This window comes from Canis aureus, chromosome 11, assembly GCF_053574225.1.
Source record: "Canis aureus isolate CA01 chromosome 11, VMU_Caureus_v.1.0, whole genome shotgun sequence".
NCBI classification, from domain to species: Eukaryota; Metazoa; Chordata; class Mammalia; order Carnivora; family Canidae; genus Canis; species Canis aureus.
Window position 1 is genome coordinate 3,043,812 of NC_135621.1, and position 20,350 is coordinate 3,064,161.

Here is a 20,350-nt window from a genome sequence, read left to right on the forward strand (position 1 = left end):
ACTCATATTTGGATTCACAAACCATAATCTAATACAGTGATTCCTAACCAGGAGTGATTTTGCCTCTGGGGCTATTTAGTAATGTTGAAAAGTATATTCTACTGGCATCTAGTAAGTAGAAGCTAGAGATACTTCTAATGATCCTGTAATATACAAGACAGCCCACCACAACTAACAATCATCTGGCTCAAAATATCATTTGTACCAAAGTTGAAACGTCTTGCTATAATACAAAAGCTGCCCCATTCTGCAATTCCTATTCCATACCCTGAGAGAATTACAAAGATGTACTGACTTTTATTAAAACCCCCTTTCTGGCTAAGGTGTCTTCCTCCACCCATACAGAGTTCAAAATGCCAACCCATACCTTCTCTCGTAAAGGATAGCCCATTCCAACAGCCCTGGTAACAATCTGCACTTGGAACTCTGACTCAGACCACTACAGCACGTATGGACTGAGGCTTTTTCTCAAAATGTGCTTTCTTTAACTGCCTTTCATAGTCAGGGCAATGAGGCAGGAGAATGATGAAAGAAGACTACATATATTAAGGGGAGCCACTCAGCCCAAGGCATGATCCTGGAGACCCGGGATCGAGTCCCACATCGCGCTCCCTGCATAGAGCTTGCTTCTCCCTCTGCCTGTCTTTCTCTGTCTCTAATAAATAAAAGCTTAAAAAAGGGCGGGGGGGGGGGGGCAGCCCCGGTGGCTTAGTGGTTTAGCACTGCCTTCAGCCCAGGGCGTGATCCCGGAGACCCAGAATCAAGTCCCATGTCGGGCTCCCTGCACGGAGCCTGCTTCTCCCTCTGCTTGTCTCTCTTTCTGTGTCTCTGTCCTCTGTCTCTAATAAATAAATAAAATCTTAAAAAACCAAAAACAAAACGCCACTCAAAGACAACTGCCATGTCTAGGCTGCTCAGAACACAAAGAGGATTGTTCTTTGTCCTTATTTCTTCCAAACCATATAGGTTCTACAGCATCAATCAGATAATATGTTGTACCATTATATGTCCAGCACCTAATTTAGTGCTAAGTACTTAAAAGAACCAAAGGAAATATTGCTGAAGCCACAGATTGGACAAATGAATAAATCTATCTTTTCTGCCACTACCGGCTTACTCATTCAATAAAGGCTGTGGTTTTTGCTCAGAGAACCCAAAAATTTAGCTTCATTCTTCAGAGGTAACAATTCCTAGAGAGAAGAGAGGTCCCAAATCTTAATGTATTTTAGACAGCTGTCCCCTACGGAAAATAAGGCCTAGAAACAGGGAAGTACTGAGAAAGTAAGGGGCAATAAATTTGAGCTCTAAATTAGTGAAATGTTCTCGGTTGATTTAACTGAACACTCAAAGTACACACTCAAGGTACACAGTAGGTTTTAAACTATTTGTTGACTGAATAAAGAAATCATATAATGATCTAAATGAGATTTTCTGCCACAGTTCTCTCTGGTCACTTCACTGCCAGAGGAATGGAGATGCCTCTGAAATTACAGGACAGTAAAAGTCATATTCCAAAGGTTGTAACAAGGTTATTTCCTTCGTTCAGCCCTAATTGTTTCTCAGAATTTCAGTTCTAACAGTTAAGAACTCGATCCTTGCCTTCAAGAAGACATCCCCCCCGTAAAAAAAAACCATGAGATGAGCAGGTAGGTTAAGATCCTGTTTAGTGAGACAGGTCATGAAGAGTCCAACCCAAGGAGACCAAAAGTAGTGAGACTACTTCTCCCTGAAAAACCCCCATATGTTAGTTTCGATGAATTTTTGCTAAGATTATCTTTTTAATTGGTAAAAATGCCCTATTATTCTCTTTAATTAGGACAAAACACTAAGCAACATAGTAACACAATGCTACTTTTACTGCTAGTGACCCAATCTAAGAACTATCTCCAGAGCTCTTCAAATACAGGTTTTCTGTTTTGCAGAATTTCATAAATTTCAAAATGAATGAGGCAGACTGACAAGCTGGTTGGAAAAAAAATTTTAAAAAGTCCTTCTGGAGGCCCTGGCTCACTCAGTCAGTAGAGCATGCAACTCTTGATCTCCAGGTCCTGAGTTCGAGCCCCATGTTGGGTGTAGGATTAATAAGTCCTTTGACCCATGTGCAATAATGCTGATAAAGTATTAATCTTGGGCTATGGGGTATATGAAGACATCCATATCTCAAGAAACAAATTTGGAAGATTATCTGCCCCAGGAAATACCTTCCAAGTTTTATACTTCACTCTATGTCCCAAGACATAAAAACTTTGGCATTATTGCCTCACTGTACACATCAGATACAAGGTCAAACATCACACCAACTATTGGACTAACTTCTACACTATTTTAACAATAAAAGAATATGGGATCCCTGGGTGGCGCAGCGGTTTGGCGCCTGCCTTTGGCCCAGGGCGCGATCCTGGAGACCCGGGATCAAATCCCACGTCGGGCTCCCGGTGCATGGAGCCTGCTTCTCCCTCTGCCTATGTCTCTGCCTCTCTCTCTCTGTATGACTATCATAAATAAATAAAAATTAAAAAAAAAAAAGAATATAACATAGCAAACCTCTTCAGAGGTAATAAGAAAGGTCAATGGCAGCAAGACACAGTTATCCTAACAAGCTTTGCTTCTCTTGGCAACACCTGATTCCAGAACCACAAGACTGCAAGATGAGCCTCTCAAGGAAGTCTAGATTTCTGACTAGCTCTGGAGGTCAGCCCACGTAGTACCTCAAAATTTTCTCCTTTATGAAGAAAACAAAAACAAGAAACCAACAAAACACTCAATATTAAGAAATCCACTGCTCTGATGGAAAAATGCATCCATTTTACAAGGACGTGGAAAAGTTTGCTTCATTCACCATTCCAATTAATCATGTATCAAATGAATCTATATCTACTTTCTCAAAACCAACTTCTATTCCTTTACGGAGTCCAAAGAAGAGTGGTCTTTTTCCCTCCTTCACTTTTTTTAACCCCCAACGGGGAAAATCAATTTACTATTCTGTCAGGTCTCAACTTAGGTAAACAAAGGCTGAAGAAAGGGAAACTTACAATCAGTGTGTCAAATCAACCCTGTCAGAAAACACCTCAAAAGAACCAACCAGCTTCTCTGTGTCTCTCATGAATAAATAAAATCTTTAAAAATAAAATAACCGCCCCCCCAAAAAAAAAACCAACCAGTCATGAAGAGGGACAAGGAAAAGGACAATAATACTGAACTTGTTTTTATTTTTTCCATATCAACCTCAACAGCTTCAGTGAAAAAAGCAATGATGCTATCTTAACAGTGATGCTGCTGCTATCACGTCATACATCCATCTATTCCCACCTGGACCTCTAATCTAGGAATCTGCAATTCAGGTGGGAGGGTTATGACTGGAAAATACTGAAAAGATTAATGTTTATGCCAGCCTTAAGCAGTTTTTAGGATAGTCCAATGATCTGAGTATGTCATCTCTCAAAATACAAAATCCTGTTGCCAACTACTCTCTAACCAAAGTGCCTGGGGACATAGTACACACAGTGCACCAATATATGCTAGAGTAGAAATCCTCTGCAGTTATCAGGTAGGAGAAAGAAAATGTGGACACATGACTTTGTGCAGAACAGAGGGAAAAAAGCTCACCACTCTCCAACAGGTAACAAGAGAGAAGATGTCTTTTATGGATTGAAGAGCGAGTCACATGACAGCTAACCTTCCTTACTAGTTGGTTCTGCAGAAAGTAAACCACCCAGCACCCTACATCAATTAATACGCTTCCCATGGGGACTAACTACTCTTAGGCTAGAATCACCAGTAAGGAATAAGCCCATCACCTTCACCCTGCAAATCAGTCCCTACTCCAACATATAAATTCCATTCCCTCTTCTTCCACTTCTCAGAATCTACTCTTCATCTCACAAGTTCATCTGATGAGGTGCTCTGCAATACAGAAAGTTATACTTAAGAATACATTAAGTAGGACCCTAAAAAGTCACTCTCATGCCACAGAAAGATCCCAGGTCTTCCTGGCAGCTCTCTAACGCTGCGAGAATTTTCATCACTAGTATTCAAAGTGCAGTGGATGACTGAGTTTGCTACTCTATGACCTCTAGCTCAAGGAAAAAAAAAAAAAAAATCCAGACATGGAAGCAGAGATGCTCGGGAGTGTGGGAGGAGGGGGGAGGCAGATCGGGATTCAGTGAGTCAACTGCAGTGACTACACTTCCAGTTGACAAATGAAGTTTACCAAAAAAAAAAAAAAAAAAAAAGAAAGAAAAGAAAGAAAAAAGTCGAACGAAAGGACTCCTAAGACCGCATGGTTGGCAGGATCCAAGCTTGCCCAGAAGGCCTCAGAAAATGAAACCAAATCTGATTAAAATGGACATTTCAAAACAACAAGAGACGCAGCAGCAAACGCACAGCTGCCATTTCCCGGCCACTTCCTGCGGGAGGCTTGGGGGAGGGGCTGTTTGTGTACAGATGGAGGTGGAAGCTCCCCCCCCCCCGCCCCCCCGTAGGATGCAAATCTCGCACACCAATAAATCCTACAAAGGATGCCCGCTAACGGCATAGTCTTTCCTCGGAAAACTGGGAACATAAGGAAAGAAAGGGATGATACAGGATCGTTTTTTCTGCCACGGAAACGGGGATCCCCTTAGTAAGGGATCCCCTCGGAAGGGGATCCCTCTTTATTCTTCCCTTCGGCCCCTAAAAGCCCGGCTCAGACGTCTCCGCGTCAGCTCCATCAACCCCCATCCCTCGAGTGGGAGACTCCCGGGGCTCGGCGGCCCGAGCCAAGCACACCGCGCTCCAGCCAGGCCCTCCCCTGCTCGCCACGCTCGAGGGAGCGCGCACCCCGCACCGAGGGAGGCACCGAGACCCCCGGAAGCCCCTCTACCTTCCTCTCGCCGCTGCCAGGACGGCCCAGTCCCCACAGACGGAGGGTCCCACCCGCCCAGGGAACCCCCTCGCCCACCCTCCGCACCGGGCAGCCCCCGCCCCCACCCCACCCGAGGAGGTGGAGCCCCTCCCGGGGATTCCTTCCGAGTCCCCCACAGGAGGCGTCTCCACCAGCCGGGCGGCTCCTCCGCCTCCTCGCAGCCGCCGCCGCCGCCGCCGCCGCCGCGAGCCTCCTCGGCCGCTCCCGCCCCCGCCAGCCCGGCCCGGCCTTCAGCCGACCCGCCAGCCCCCTTCCCCTCCCGGCCCGCAGAGCAGCGAGCCCCCCGCCCCAGGCTGGGTCCCAGCAGGAAAGACGCCGGAGTCAGCTCCTCGCCCGGGGCGACGCTCCGGGCTGCCCCGCAGCCTGTTCCCTGAGGGAAGCCTCGGAAGAAAGCGGGGCTCCCTCCCCTCAGGCCCCCGGCCAGCGACCCAACAGACCTGAGGCGGCGGCGTCCAGCCTGGCTCGGGGCTTGTCTCTCCCCGGGGGACGGGCGGTTCACATGGCCGCGCTCCGGGCGCCAGGAGGGGAGGGGACCGCGGGGGAGGGGGTCTGGGGTCCGGGAGGGGGGAGGGGGACGCGGCTCAACCGCGGGGCCCGAGCGGAGCCAACATGGCCGGCGGGGGAGGAGTGAGCCGAAGCCGGAGGGGGCGGGGAAGCTGCGGCCGAGAGAGAGCCGCCCTCCGCGGCCTCCGCCACCGGGTCCTAGCGCCGCCGGCCCCGCTCCCCGACCCGGATCTGGGTCCTAGTGCCGCGGCGGCTCCCCCAGCCGGCCCGGCGGCTCCCTCGGCCTAATGGCTCCTCGTGGGCGGTAGTCCTGCTTCACACCGAGCAAGCTGAAAGGCGTGCCACGGGTCCAGAGGTTAACCTGAAAGACTAGACCAAAATTTTAGGACCAAGGCATGCGCCATTCCCCTAACAGGGGTGTGGGGTGGAGGCGGAGGGGATAATCTCAAGGGCACTTATTTCCCAGGCTGGGTGGTTGGTTGAAAAGTGGACGTGTAGGAGCAGAAAGGTTAGTGAGGAAGTTCAGTCCTGATAAAGGGGCGGGTAGAAAGGCAAGAGGCTGCGGCGTCTGCGCCCACTCACCTGTGTCCTGTGGGGGCAGCCTGGTCCTGTCTGGATCACCACTTTCCCGGTGACATCTGCAGGGCTCTGGGAGTCAGGAAGATTCCTGTGCGTAGGAAAAGGAAGCTCGGCTCTGGAACCAGACCAGGAAGACCTGAGTCTAGCCTAAACCTGGCCGGAGCGGCGGGGGATTAGCCGGAAAACTGGCACAGCAAATAAGATGCCCCAAATGTCCAGCTGCTCTAGAACCCCAGTACTGTTTTTGATAGGGCTATATGACTGTGTGAAACCTGAGAACAGGAGAGAAAAAAAAACTAGCAGAGGACTACAGTTTGGCTCTCATCTATAATGTCTATTGCGGGGCCCTAGGATGGAAAAGAGTGTCATATAATATTAGATTTTAGAATTTCTAGCTCAACCTGCTCTTGTTTGGCAGGTGAAGAAATTAAGGCCCAGAGAGGTTAACAGGCTTGTTCAAGGTCAAACTGTGGATAAAATGTGACTAGAAACCAGGTTTGTAACTCAACAGGCTCTGCAGACTTCAAGATAATTCCTATTCAATGCAATGTAGTTCTACAAACAATTGCAAAACTCAGGCTGAATATGCTGGAAGAGGAACAGAGTGTGGATAATGAAACTCTGGCAGGTTGGAGAGTCAACAAATACCTTTCCCTCTGGGGGTCTGGGAAGGAAGAAAATCTGAAAACTGGGTGGGGACAGGGCAAGGCAGGACCAAAAATACATCAGTCTGGATTGTATTTCCTAACTTCACAGAGGAGTAGTCTCTGCCTCAATTTTGGGAACAGACTCTACTCCCTACCACAAATGGCTCAGAGAAGCTAATAAAGAAGTGAGCTTCAGTAAAGCCTTAAAGCGTGTGGGCCAGAGGGAAGAGGCTAAGAGGGTTAGAAGGGTTACTCTCCCGTTCCTGAGAGAAGATTACTAGGGGGAAGGAATAGACAGGTCAAATCAAAACTCTTCTCTCCTCCCTGACTCAATAACAGATTTATAGGTCACCATCGGAAAAAGAAAAAAAAAAAAAAAAGACCCTAACAGCCTGCTGACCTGAGTTAAATCAAAGGATAAGGGCCCCTTCTTCTGGAGAAAGCAGGGATCCGGCAAACTTCTGCTAAGGAATGCCCCACCTTCCCCAAAATAAAAAATTAAAAAAGGCAGATGAAGAGGGCTCAGGGCTTGGAAGTGGCTTCCTAAAAGGCCAGGGAAGAGAGCCACTATCTTTTTTCTCTCTCTCTTCCCTTTTCCAGGGCAGACGAGGGACAATCCTCCTACCTCCGCCCCCGTCGTAGGGCTGGCCAGTCAGAGGCGGGAGGTAGGGGAGGAGCCCGCCAGTCGCGGGCGTGGCCACGCCCCTTCCCCCACCACACACCCACACACACCCACCCGCTGGCTCCACTACGCTCCGGAAGAGCCGGTTACTCCTGTGCCCCACTGGCTGCCCCCACCCCTTCCGAGCCCCAGGCCTAGTCTCCAGGGCAACCTCTAGGACTATCCCAGCCAGGAGCGGTAGGGAAGAGGGGTGTTGGATAGGAGGGCCACCTGGGATTAGAAAGGAAAGTGGGGCAGGATCCGTTCTTCCCATCTGGTGCAGAAAGACTTCAATTACCTTCCTCCCTGAGAGCCCCCTGCTCATCCCATCTAACCAGAGACCTTCCTTGCTCTTTGAGCCCGGATGAGGGTGAGGTGTCAATATGCCCAACAGCTGGGTATTTACTTCTAGTCAGAAGCCACCCCAGGCAGCAGCTGTGCTTCTCCCCCCATCCAGACGACAGAGGGCAGACTGACCCCATATGTCCCCAAACATTCCTCAGTCTCATCACATGTGGTCAATCACCCACCCTATCTCCCTTCAGGAAGCTACTAGAAAGGGGAAGGGGCAAATGGTCACCTTTTCAGCAACTTGTGAGAAGGGTATCTAGGGAATACTCTGAACCTCTCTCAAGCCAGGCCAGTGGGCGGGTAATGAAAATGAGAAGGGAGAAATTAGCACCTGCTCCCCCTTTCTCGCCCTGCCTGTGTTCCTGCGGCACCACCCTGACTCTGGGGTCAGTTGCCACAGTGCCTGGCTCCACCGAGCCAGATGGCTGGGGCTGGGAGGGGGAAGAAAGAGAATGGGAGAAGGAAGAGGATTCGTTTGCATCCCTTTACCTCCCTCCCTCCGTCCCTCCCTCTCCCCCTCCAGATACTCCTGGAATTCCACCCGCCTCGGCTGCGCTGCCCACCACCCTTCTCCTCCACCCAGCTATCTTCCAGGTCATGGAACAGGACTCCGAGTCTGGAACAAATCCAGATGCCTGGTCCCCTCATTCTGGAGTGGTGGATCTAGTGGGGGAAGGATGCAAGCCCCAGATGGGAAGGGGCAGAGTTTGGGGGCCCGGCTGGACTCGGAGGGAGGGGAGTATTCCCCGATAGAGGGGAGGTAACTATTAAAGCCCCCCCTCCCCGCGCTGGTCGGGAGTCAGCCCTGAACCCCGCAGCCACTCCAATTTGCTCCCCTCCCTCTCCAGGTTAGTCCAAAACAGTCTCCTCCCCCTCTCTATTTGGAGGAGGCTAGATTCTCCTGTAACACATCCAAAGGACCATAAACCCTCCTCCTCTCTCCAAGTTGGTATGTGCCCCCCTCAGATTCACCCACAGACCTGTTTCAAACTCCCCAATGAGCTTCTCCGCCGCAGTGTCGCAGGCGGGGGGGGGGGGGTGAGGGGAAGTGGGGGGGAAAGCCCTGTTCCTTAGAATGGGACTCCCTCTGCATCTGAGCCGAGAAGGTTAAGATTCCCTCACCTCTCCCTCACCCCCACCCCCCAGCACCTTCACGCGCTTAGATCCAGCCCTCACCCACTATGTCCCTGCAGACCCTTAAGCCCGGAATCACAAGATTCTGGGTGTGCCTCCCTCCCCCCCATCCCCTGCTCCTGGAATAGAAGTGTTCCGAAGCTGGCCCAGCCCACCCCAGGTCCAGGAAGAGGGCCTTTCCCACCTGGGCTGGCTGGTGGGTGCTGAGGTTGGACCCCCAAACTCCGGGAGAGGCGGGGTGGGGTCAGAGCTACAGAAGAGCTTTAGTTGGGGCTCAGTTGAACTTGAAGGTCGACACGGAGCAGGGCCCACTAGGGACTGGGTAGTCCATGTCCATGCTAAACCTCCAACCCCCACTTACTACGAGGAAGGGAGAGGAGTTGGGGTGGCGGTTGTTCCCCCTCCCATTGGAGGTTAGGATGGCGTGGGAAAGCTCCGGATCCAGGGGGGAGGAGGCGAAACCCAGACCGCGGGAGATTTCTGGCGAGGCAGGCGCGGGGGAGGGGCGCTCCCGGGGCTGGAATAGGAGGGGTGCTCGGGAGAGGTCGGCCAAGGCGTGAGAAGCCCAGATTCCGGGCGCCGAGGACCGGGGAGAAACGCGCGGGCAGATAGTGCGGGGCAGAGAGGAAGGACAGTTCCCGCAGGGGAGTCGGGCCGAGGCTCGGCGGCGGGGATCCCCGGGCCGGGCGACCGCAGGAGGGCCCCGCCGGGGACGCCGCTGCCGGGCGCGAGCCGGGCCTCACCTGCAGCAGGGCCGGGCCGCGGGGGCGGCGCGCAGGTGGTGGGGGCCCCGGCGGTGTGTGCGGGCGGGGGGGCGCCGGCGGTGTGTGCGGGGGCGGGGGGGCACTTAAAGAGGCCGGAGCTCCGGGGTGGCGCCCGGCGCCGGGCAGGGCGGTCGCGAGGAATCCGCTGGGGGAGGGGAAGCGGGTGGCGTCTCCTAGGGGCGAGAACCAGGAAGGATCCCAGATGGAGGAAGAGAAGAGAGCCCAGAAGAAGAGACAAACTTCTCCGGTGAAGTGGGGAGGCTGGTGGGTCCGAGCCGAAGGACTCGGGGGGAGCTCCGGCCGCGACCTCCTCACAAAGGGCCGGGAGGGCGGCGGCGGCGGGGCAAGGACGCGGGGCGGGGGGAGGGGGGCGGCCGCGGCCCGGGAGCGCAGCGGGGCCCTGCCAGGTGAGCAGGGCCCCGGCTCACGGCCCCGCGGCCCGTGCCCTCAGCTGGGGGGGCCCGGCCTCCTTCCCCAGCGCGACCCGACCCTACATGCCTCTGGACTCAGGAAGCCACGAGGGCCAGGACCTCCTGGGCCCTTCAACCTCAAGCCTGCCTCTCACGGGGTGTTGGGGCTGGCGCTGGGGGGCCGCCAGTGGCAGCCCTGGTGGGACCGCTGTGGGACCGTGAGAACCGGCTCTATTTCAGTTTTCCCCCAACCACCACCACCCTTGCAGCAACCTCTGGGGTAACAGGAAGCAGCTGCTCAGTGCAGCCCCCACCTGGTGGTGGGTCGGGGTGGGGGAGGAGAGACGACGGGACTTAAAAGGCCTGGGAGAAAATGAGGGGAGGAGAGGCACCTTAAAAATCCAACGCTACCAAAAGTGGGCTTTACTTTTTGGGGGGAGGCCAGCAGTGCATATTGTCAAGTATTCCTTGAATCTCAGCTCAAATGGGGAGGAGCAGGGGGCTGGGGCGTCGGGGGTATGGGGAGGTCGGGGAGAGCCCCACTTAAGGTGCAGAGTCTCAGACTCTTCCTGTGAACCCGAGCTTGTCAGTGCTCCTGATCCCTTGGTCCGCAGACTCACTGCCTGAGTCCTGCGCCCCTGTAGTCCGGTTTCCCCTCCTTCACCCCCCAAAAGAGCAAAGGTTAGGCCCCACCCCTGCTGAGTCAGCCAGGGAGGGAGGTAGGCATCCTTCAGGCCTTCCCCGGGGGCTGGTCCTCATACTTACCCATGTCCAGCTGGCAGGGCTCCAAAGCTGGGACCACCCAGCTTCTCACTGTCCTTGGTTCCCCCTTCACGTGAAGGCTGGTGTTAGATCCTCCTAAACTGTGAGCTGGGAAGTAGCACGAATCAAAAAGCCAATGTATGCTTCCTGCGAACCACAGCCTGAACTGCTGTAGGGTGATGTCCCTGTGTGACAGACTGGGGTGGGGAGGGAGGAGGGAAGGGCGGGGCTTTCTCTGGGTGGAGAGGGAGGAGGAGGCGAGGACAGGGCAGAACCAGGAGAAATATGGAGGAAGGTTAGATCTGTGTTGACACTCCAGAGGCGTGGTGGAAGAGTGGTAAAGGGGGAAGGAAATAAACAGTTGCAGCTAGTGAGAGGGAGAAGGTTCTCGATGAATGCTGAGACACGTAAACGTGTGGGGGAGGGGATGGAGGGATACAAACGACCTTAAGCATCAGTTACCAGGTCTGCATCTGGGTAACATGGGAAAACAAAGCCCCCATATCTTGGGGCCTTCCTGCACCAGCTTCTTACCCACTGGAGTCAGGATCTAGAGGAAGTGCCCCCACCTCCATAACTCAGCATTTCCCCAAATCCAGGCTTTTCTGGGAGCCAAAGACCTGGCACAGTCGGCTCAGGGGCTCCACCTTCTGTCCAGATCATGACACAGGAGAGACTAGTGCCAAGGACGTCATAGGCAGATGGGAGTTAACTTACAGGCCCCTACTCCACCCCTGGCATCTCTCCCAAGGCCCCTCCCCAACCTTCAGCCCTCGGGGGCCTCTGAATTGGGATGTTTGTCCCCGCCCTGCTTCGATCCAGCTTGAAAGCCTCAGGGGTGGAGCCTATAGATGCAGGCTCCTCCTCAGGACAAAAGCCCCAGCTGGTTTGTAAACAATCGTTAGCTAAGAACCACATCCCAGCAAATGGCCTTTATGGATTTCAAAATGGTGAGATCAGAGTTCTTGCAGTCTCCCGGCCTACCACCAGAGGGCAGCAGGAGATGGGCCCTAGTTCAGGAAACCACTCACTGGGCTGGGACTAGGCACTTAGTTCACACTGAAATAGGTGTACTTTGGAGTGCTCCTGACCTGCCATTTTAGTGGCTAAAATGAAGCGGAAATTACCTAATTCCATTATTTAGTTTAGAAGGCCAACCCCACAAACCCGGAAATTGCCATGCCCTGTAACAGATTAAATCTCCCCAACTTTCCTAAAGGATTTTAGCAGGAGTCAGGACAGGCCTCATGGTTATTTTATACCATGCACTGCCTCAAGGGATCACACGCAACTCTAGGCTTGCCCAAAATATAAATCAGGCAATAGTCAACAACTTTCTGAAAAAAGGTGAAAGGGTGGGCAAGGAGAAAGCAACCTTAGGTAGACCTGGGGGGGGGGGGGGGGCGGCCGGCAGGCAGCAGGCTTGACTTGAGTTTTGCAGGTTTTTAATCCTTCAGAAGCATCCTTTACAAAAAATTGGATTCCTTCAATTCACTGATTGATCCCTGCTCTTAGTATAGCATTCTGTAGACCCATCGCCTCTCCATATGCTCTTCTAAAAAATATCCCTGTTGCTTTTTAATCAAGCAGGAATAAACTATAAAGTATATTCGAGGCAAACAATTGATTTGCTTTGCCAAATAAAGGGCCAAAGTGGAGGCCCTACTATTGAGATCACATCATCTGCAGGGAACCCCTAATAAGACCTGCAGTTGTCCATCAAGACAGTACTTTGTACTATTTCTTACGGCCACTCTAAAACTTAGTGTTGGTGGTGTTGTCAGGACAAAGAGAAATAGACCACTTCTGAGGGATGTACATTTTATTGGAAACTTTAAATACTCTTCAGACAGAACACAGGCTTTCATGTGGCCTACAGAGCAAACAGATTTTTCTTAGATTAGGGCAAGAAGCACAGCACCGAGGATGATCAGTGCTTAGTTTGCCAAAAGGACCTCCTCATGAATGCTCTTCAGCCAGCTTGTCAGCTTTTGCCACAGCTTCTTCAATGGGTCCCACCATATAGAAGGCCTGTTCTGGAAGATGGTCATATTCACCTATATGGAAAAAAAAATCCACTGGTGAGAAGCGGCAACTTTTTGCAGTGTATACATACTTCACCACTTGGGGCCACCAGTCAGAATGTGATGAATTTGTGTCATCCAAGAAATCTTTTAACACACTTCTGTCACAAATAACTTGTAAGACAATACAGTATGGATTAAGAACAAATGGTCCTGGCCATATAACCTGGATTCAAATTCTTACTCTTTACTTCAGCTGGATATCAGGACCAGTTATTTTATATTCTGTGCGTTAAGATTCCTCATTTGTGGGATCCCTGGGTAGCGCAGCGGTTTGGCGCCTGCCTTTGGCCCAGGGCGCGATCCTGGAGACCCGGGATCGAATCCCACGTTGGGCTCCCGGTGCATGGAGCCTGCTTCTCCCTCTGCCTGTGTCTCTGCCTCTCTCTCTCTGTGACTATCATAAATAAATAAAAATTAAAAAAAAAAAATTCCTCATTTGTAAAAACACGGTAATCACGCCTTCCTTATAAGGACCTGTAATTCACTTAGAATAACTAGGTCTGAAAACACTCGGTAAATGTTAAATGACAACAACCAAGTAATACAAGTTCACTCTCAGAAGTAAATAGAGTATTTCCAAAGAACACTGATAGGAAATAGTTTATTTTTTAAAATTATGTGACTAGACACAATATACTTATGTACTGCTTGATGATTGCTGGAATGGGAATATAGCACAGTGAGCATTCAAGAGATTTCAGCTTCTCTGCCATTTTATGTTCAGCTTTATACACGTAATCTCACCTGCCAAAATCTGCTGGAATCCTTTGATGGTCTCCTTCAGAGGTACCAGCTTCCCCATATGACCTGTGAAAACCTCAGCTACTTGGAATGGCTGAGACAAGAAACGCTGTATTTTCCGTGCACGGGACACAGTTAACTTGTCTTCCTCAGAAAGTTCATCCATACCCAGGATGGCAATGATGTCCTGGAGAGATTTGTAGTCCTGTGAGAAAACAAGAAAGGCCTGAATAAATACTTACACAAAATATTTTTCTTTTTTTATTTAAGTAGGCTCCATGCCCAAAGTGGGGCTTAAACTCACAACCCAGATATCAAGAGTTGGATGCTCTACTGACTGAACCAGCCAAGCACCCCAATATTCATTTTTTCAAATTTGGACAGAAACCTAAGGGTTAATACCACCTTGTACCCAGCGCTTTGTACAAAGCATTTTAGCACCTTACCTCACAAAGTAAACAAGTTAGTAGTGGTGAAGTTACATACTTGGGATCCTGAAGGCCCTCAGCTAAGATCAAGGTCTTATCCTCCCCTCTAGTCTGGTGCCATTAGAAAACGGATTCCAAACCTAAGTACCTGGAAACCCAAGAGTTCTCCTTCACACTAATAGAAAGTGGTAATTTCATCTTTCCTTGCTCCAAAGCAAATCACACAGGTCACCAGGAAAGATTTGCTATTAATATTGTCCTCAAAAACCCACCGTATGACTTTATGGCCACTGATCTCACCTGCATTACTCACCTGCAGAATCTTTTGTACCCCACGAGCAACATCATAATGCTCATTTCCAACAATGTTGGGATCCATGATTCGAGAGGTAGAATCCAGAGGATCTACTGCTGGATAGATGCCCAACTCAGCAATAGCACGGGACAGCACAGTGGTAGCATCCAAATGGGCAAAAGTAGTTGCAGGGGCAGGGTCAGTCAAGTCATCAGCAGGCACATAGATAGCCTATAGTGAGTCAAGACCCCATGAGGAGCAGCAGGAAACCAAGTAATTTGATTTAAGCCACCCTTTTTTGACCTCTCATCATCTTTTAGCATTCGAGACTCAACCTCAAAAATAGCCTTATCATCCCTAATACCTGCTGAGTGAGCATATCTAAGCTGTGCTCAAAGAATTCATTGTCATTCCTTTTGTTTTTCATCCCCCATTTTAACTCTATTTTATTGATACCCACAGTTTCAGTTAAAAACAAAAAATCCTGCATGACTACAGCAGTTCACTAGGTTCACTGAAAGTCACAACAGTTTAGACAAAGTAATCTTGCTATGTGTGTATATATACACATACACACATCATCTATATCTGCAGATGTGTGGTGTGGCACTTTGGTGCAGTACATGATTAATGCGGTTTCCATGCAGCTCCAAACTCCTAAGGCTTTCTAGAAACCACTACTTTGTGATCCACATTCACCTGTATGTCTTCAACTACTTCAAATGAGCATTTCTTAACCTTCTAGGGTCTCTAATATGCACACATAGAATTTTATACATTATTTTGGGGAGCTCATTAACCTGGTCAAAACCTTGAGACATAAGCAACTAGGTTGTATACTTTCCTGTATATACCTCTATACAAATTAGACCTTCAACCATTTCATTGTTCTTACCTGTACAGAGGTAATAGATCCCTTCTTGGTGGTGGTGATTCTTTCCTGCATGGTACCCATATCAGTGGCCAAGGTAGGCTGATAGCCCACAGCAGAAGGGATCCTGCCCAATAAAGCAGACACCTAAGAAAAAAAAGAAAAAGAACAAAGGTATTAGGTGTCTACATCTTTAGCCTCATCTGCACCATTCCATAGAGAAGTCCAGGAAATAGGTTCTTTCGAGGCTTCTTACCTCAGAGCCAGCCTGGGTGAAGCGGAAAATGTTATCGATAAAGAGCAGTACATCTTGACCCTCTTGGTCTCTGAAGTATTCGGCAACAGTCAGTCCAGTCAGAGCCACCCGGGCGCGAGCGCCAGGCGGTTCATTCATTTGACCGTACACCAGCGCTACCTGGAGTAATCATACACAATCAGAAAACCTGGCAGGGGAATATGGAAGACATATACCCAAGGTCTCCAAATCGGAGAAACTACCAAAAAACCCTCCTTCTCAGAAAGTGTCAAGATTTTGGTTTGCAAATTTCTTTTCCCTTTTAGAGATGCGGCTCAAAATAACACAAAGATAGTTTCTTACAGCATTAAGGCAAAACTCCTGAAATAGAAAGGAAATAAAACGAAGAAAGGCACAAAACAGGGTTAATTGGAGACAGAAGTATCTCCAACTCCCAAAATTAACTTTCAAATGATGGGACTATCTACTAAAAACGAAGTTTGGAAACGTAATGTCAATGAAGAAAGAAAATATACTTTAGTGTATTACAAGCTGCAGAAAAAAAACAAATTTTTGTAGCCCCTGGGACACTAAAATGAAAACATAACACATGGCTTCAGCAAGTAACACAGTCAGCTAAAATGGTTTCCTGGCACTACAACCACGTGGACATAAACCAGGTCACTACTTACCTTGGAGGTAGCATCTTTTAAGTTGATAACACCAGACTCAATCATTTCATGGTATAAGTCATTGCCTTCACGGGTCCTTTCACCAACACCAGCAAACACAGAGTAACCACCATGGGCTTTGGCGACATTGTTGATTAACTCCATGATCAGTACTGTCTTGCCAACTCCAGCACCACCAAACAGCCCTGGAAGAGGTTGAAAAGAAGCAATATTTAAGCGTTGTGTGTTCCCAAATAAGCAAACTTAGAAAAAAAAATTATACTAGTTTTCTATCTTTTCCCTTCTCAGGAATGGCATCTGGCTTCAGCAAACTCAGAAGAACGAAAGTCAGAAGCTACTCATCAGTGAGGGATAGATCTTAGTACCTACTTATTACACTGCAGGATTTTTCTTCCCACATTAGGTTTGGAAAATATGTACTATAAATAACTTACCAATTTTGCCACCCTTGGCATAGGGAGCCAGCAGATCCACAACCTTGATACCAGTTACCAGAATTTCCTGCTCAACACTCATTTCCACAAACTCAGGGGCTTCAGCATGAATAGCTGCAAATCTGTAGAGGTAGGTAGAGAGGATCAGTGTCTTTTTATTCATCTTGTTGAAAGTTTTCTCTCAATTCTCATCTCTTATACAACACTCCACACAAGCTGGCATCTGGCACCTCGCCTAACATTCTGCAATAAAGGGGATTCCATTTCCATTATCTCAGGAAACCATAATCGCAATCTCTAACAACTTTAACAGTCAAAAAGATTTTCCTTTTGCTAAGCCCTAACCTAACAGCACTTCTTCATGCGTCAATAGGAAATACAAAGACCCACCAATTCTGGAAACCCCACAACCTCAGCCATTGGTATTATTATGATTTTTTAAAAGATTTTATTTATTCATTCAGGAAAGACATGGAGAGGTGGAGACACAGGCAGAGGGAGAAGCAGGTTCCCTGTGGGGAGCCCGATGCAGGACTCGATCCCAGGATCCAGGAATCACTACCCAGGCTGAAGGCAGACACTCAACCGCTCAACCGCTGAGCCATCCAGGCATCCCAGCCATTGGAATTAAAACTCACATAATCAACTTGAGTCCTAAGCAGCAGGGTTTTTTTGTTTTGTTTTTTACAATCAGAACTTTTGCATCCTTAATTTTCTTAAGAAACTATATCTACGGTTTTGATAACAATACATCAGGGACGCCTGGGTGGCTCAGTGGTTGAGCATCTGCCTTTGGCTCAGGGCGTGATCCTGGGGCCCTGGGATCCAGTCCCACATCAGGCTCCCTGTGAGGAGTCTGCTTCTCCCTCTGCCTAGGTCTCTGCCTCTCTCTCTGTGTTTCTCATGAATAAATATAATCTTTAAAAACAAGCAAACAATATATCAGCATTTTAAGCAGTCTCTGCAGGAACATTTTGCTACACTACAAGGTGTTGCCTTCATATACAAAACTACAGAGGGGTGCCAGGGTGGCTCAGTCAGTAGAGCAGGTGACTTCTGAATTCAAGCCCCAATTCTGGTGTAGAGCTTACTTAAAAAAAAAAAAAAAAAAAAGTAGTTCCTTTGCATGTAAATGCAGCAAGAGGGATACTTACTGTTTGGTTTTGATGGGACCTCTCTCATCAATAGGTTCTCCAATGACGTTCATGATTCTGCCCAAGGTCTCAGGACCAACAGGAATTTTGATTGGTGCACCAGAATCCAGGACTTTCTGGCCTCTAACCAAGCCTTCCGTGCCATCCATGGCAATAGTCCTCACTGTGCTTTCACCTGTTAGTTGAAGATATTGCAAGGTTATACAGAAGGACAAGCAGGCTTGGTATTTAATGTTCAGCTGGCATGAAAGACCTAAAGCAACCAAGACTCCTTCTCAGTACCTGAAATGTAGCTTCAGCAAACTCAGAAGAACGAAAGTCATTTTGATATAATCGTCATTGAAGGAGGACTGATTTGGGGGGTACTTGGGACTCAACAAGTTCTTTACAATTCCTAAGAAATTCTACTTACCCAAATGCTGGGCCACCTCCAAAACCAGCCTGGTCTCCCTGCCTTGCACTTCCAGGGCATTTAGGATGGGTGGTAGTCCTTCATCAAACTGGACATCCACCACTGCACCAATGACCGCCACGATGCGCCCGGTGGCAGCGCCTGCCTTCGGCGAAGGAGATGTTTGGGTGGCATAGTCTCTGGCTAACAGACAAAAAAAAAAAAAGGTTGGAAGAAATTGGGGTGAGGGCAGTTAATGGTCACATGAACTGGCAAATTCGGCCCAAGACCGGCCTCCTCTTGCTTTCAATTAAGACAAGTCCGGAGGGAGGGCCGCGCAGGAACCAAGACGGCGCCTGCACAATCTTCCCATGCACAAAACTCCATTATTCGCGGCCTCCGGGCCCCCGTCCAAGGGAAAGTCAAGGCACCTGCCCGCACTTCGCGTCACAGAGAGCCCTTTCCCAAAATGAGGCGAATTATATCGAAGAAGGCTCCCATAGGCGACCTATTCTTGTTCGCCCGCGGTTAGAGGGCAGAGCGCCGGCCGGGACGTCCTTCGGTCACCAGAAATGCCTCAGGCCCGAGTGACAAGCGGCCTGCGGCTCAAGGTCATGGGGCGGCAGAAGCGAACCCGGCTCCCAGAGGAAGGCACTCACCGGACTGGAGCGCTGCCGGGCTGGCCCGCAGCAAGACCTTGACTTGGGGTAGCGGCGAGGGGCCGAGTCCCCGTAAGGCCCCGGAGGCCGAGGTAGCAGCCACTCGACCCACAAAGCCCAACATGGCGGAGCCCGGGTGGAGACTGAGCGCCGCAGCGGTGCGGGCAGCCGACTCCCCCGTTGGGGCGGGGCCCACTCTGCAGTAAGTACGGCCATTGGGTGAATTTGCTGAACATCACTCTCAGTGCTGCTCCTATAGGTTAATAATCTCTGATGTTTTCAACCATTGGTCAAAATCGGTGCCAATCTGAATTCCTTGTTTTCATTGGGCAATATCAGGTTAGGTCCACCCTCGGAACCTCGAGATATAATTGGATAACAAAGATGCCAGTTAGAGAGCGTTCTTGGCGGAACTACGTTCTGACCGGGGCCGAGTTCCTGTGGTGAAGCACGCGGGCTGTCTTTGGCTGTCCTTGGGCTCTCACGTTAGCAGGGACCTTGAGCTAGGCGACGGTCTGCGGGGCGGGACGCACCCCTGACGGTGACCTTGGGGAACTCAGGAGCCTTCTCTAGACTCAAAGCACGGTTCTTCTTTTGCAGCAGTGGAATTGGAAGCTTCCAAGTAGTTCAGGAGGTCAGGAATCCGGACACTTAGTACTGTACAATGAAAGAAACTAGTCTAACCCGGTCATTTAACAGATGTGTGTGTGTGTGCCAGAAATTGAAGAGATAAAGGTAAAATTAAGACTTAGGACCTGCTTTTATTTTTATTTTTTAAATAGGCTCCACACCCTATGTGGGGCTTGAACTCACCACCCTGAGATCAGGAGTCAGATGGTCTATGGGCTGAGCCACCAGTGCCCCAGGTGCCCCAGGACCAACCTTTTAAACAGAAAACGATGCAGAAACGACTAGTGCAGGGTAAAATGGGTACAGGAAGAAGGAAGGGATGAATTTGGGCCACCTAGAGATGCAATGGAATTGTCTTAAAGTGGAGGAGATGAATATACTTGTGAAACCAAGTAGAAATTCCAGGGTAAAGTAGACTATTCCAAGCACATGTTTGCGTGAAACTATGTTCTTTTTTTAAAACTGCAGGTCAGGAAGGTTGGAAATAAGGAAAAAAGAGAAATAGTAGTAAAAAGATTAGCAGGAGCCCGCTCTTAGGGCTTTGGATGGAAGTGAAGACAGGGCTGAGATAAGTGTGTGGAAATGTTCCTTGAGTTAGGAAAATCAGAAAACCCAGGGCATTCTTTTCTGTAGTATTGATTTTGGCAGGTTGGAGAGACCCTTTATCTATTAGAATAAGTGTGGCCATATAGAGTTTATCGTGGTGTTAGCTCCCCAGACTTTGTCCCACCAGCTCCCATACGTTCTCATCTTTCTGCATGATTGTGAGAAAGTCTCCTGTTTGGCATGTAGAGAGAGCTATCAAAGAATTAAAGGAGAAAACAGGAAGAGAATGTTAATTTTGGGGTCCTCATGGTAATCTTGCCTAATAAGAGGGAAAGAACCCAAGAAAACAGCAACATGTATGGAGCAGGTAAGAAAAATGAGGGACACCTGGGTGGTTCAGCAGTTGAGCGTCTGCCTTCAGCTCAGGGTACGCGGATCGGGTCCCACATTGGGCTCCCATCATGGAGCCTGC

At 49.6% G+C, this 20,350-nt stretch overlaps 2 protein-coding genes and 2 non-coding genes across 6 annotated transcripts in view; all 4 read right to left on the minus strand.

Annotated features, from left to right (window-relative positions):
• BAZ2A (bromodomain adjacent to zinc finger domain 2A) overlaps positions 1-10,910 on the minus strand; it is a 35,138-nt gene extending 24,228 nt beyond the window's left edge. Inside the window, exons 1-2 of one of the 3 annotated variants that reach the window (XM_077913421.1) lie at positions 10,719-10,910; positions 5,990-6,074 (exon numbers count right to left, since the gene is read on the minus strand). The gene's annotated coding sequence lies outside the window, so the exon portion shown is untranslated. Of the gene's footprint in view, positions 1-3,797; positions 3,904-5,340; positions 5,492-5,989; positions 6,075-10,718 lie in introns of those variants that run through there. The other 2 variants (XM_077913422.1, XM_077913423.1) reach the window with 2 other exon arrangements.
• A 1,609-nt stretch (positions 10,911-12,519) lies between these two features.
• ATP5F1B (ATP synthase F1 subunit beta) lies at positions 12,520-18,863 on the minus strand. Its single transcript, XM_077913425.1, has 10 exons — positions 18,703-18,863; positions 18,065-18,247; positions 17,653-17,827; positions 16,499-16,620; positions 16,065-16,249; positions 15,394-15,552; positions 15,162-15,284; positions 14,285-14,497; positions 13,547-13,748; positions 12,520-12,772 (listed from the first exon to the last, which is right to left on the minus strand). The coding sequence occupies exons 1-10, from the start codon at positions 18,824-18,826 to the stop codon at positions 12,675-12,677; spliced, it is 1,584 nt and encodes a 527-aa protein (XP_077769551.1). The 5' UTR covers positions 18,827-18,863; the 3' UTR covers positions 12,520-12,674.
• On the minus strand, positions 16,344-16,414 carry LOC144324474 (small nucleolar RNA SNORD59). The gene has a single exon (XR_013389974.1). It is a non-coding gene; the product is annotated as a small nucleolar RNA SNORD59 (small nucleolar RNA).
• LOC144324475 (small nucleolar RNA SNORD59) lies at positions 17,923-17,998 on the minus strand. The gene has a single exon (XR_013389975.1). It is a non-coding gene; the product is annotated as a small nucleolar RNA SNORD59 (small nucleolar RNA).
• Positions 18,864-20,350: the final 1,487 nt, after the last annotated feature.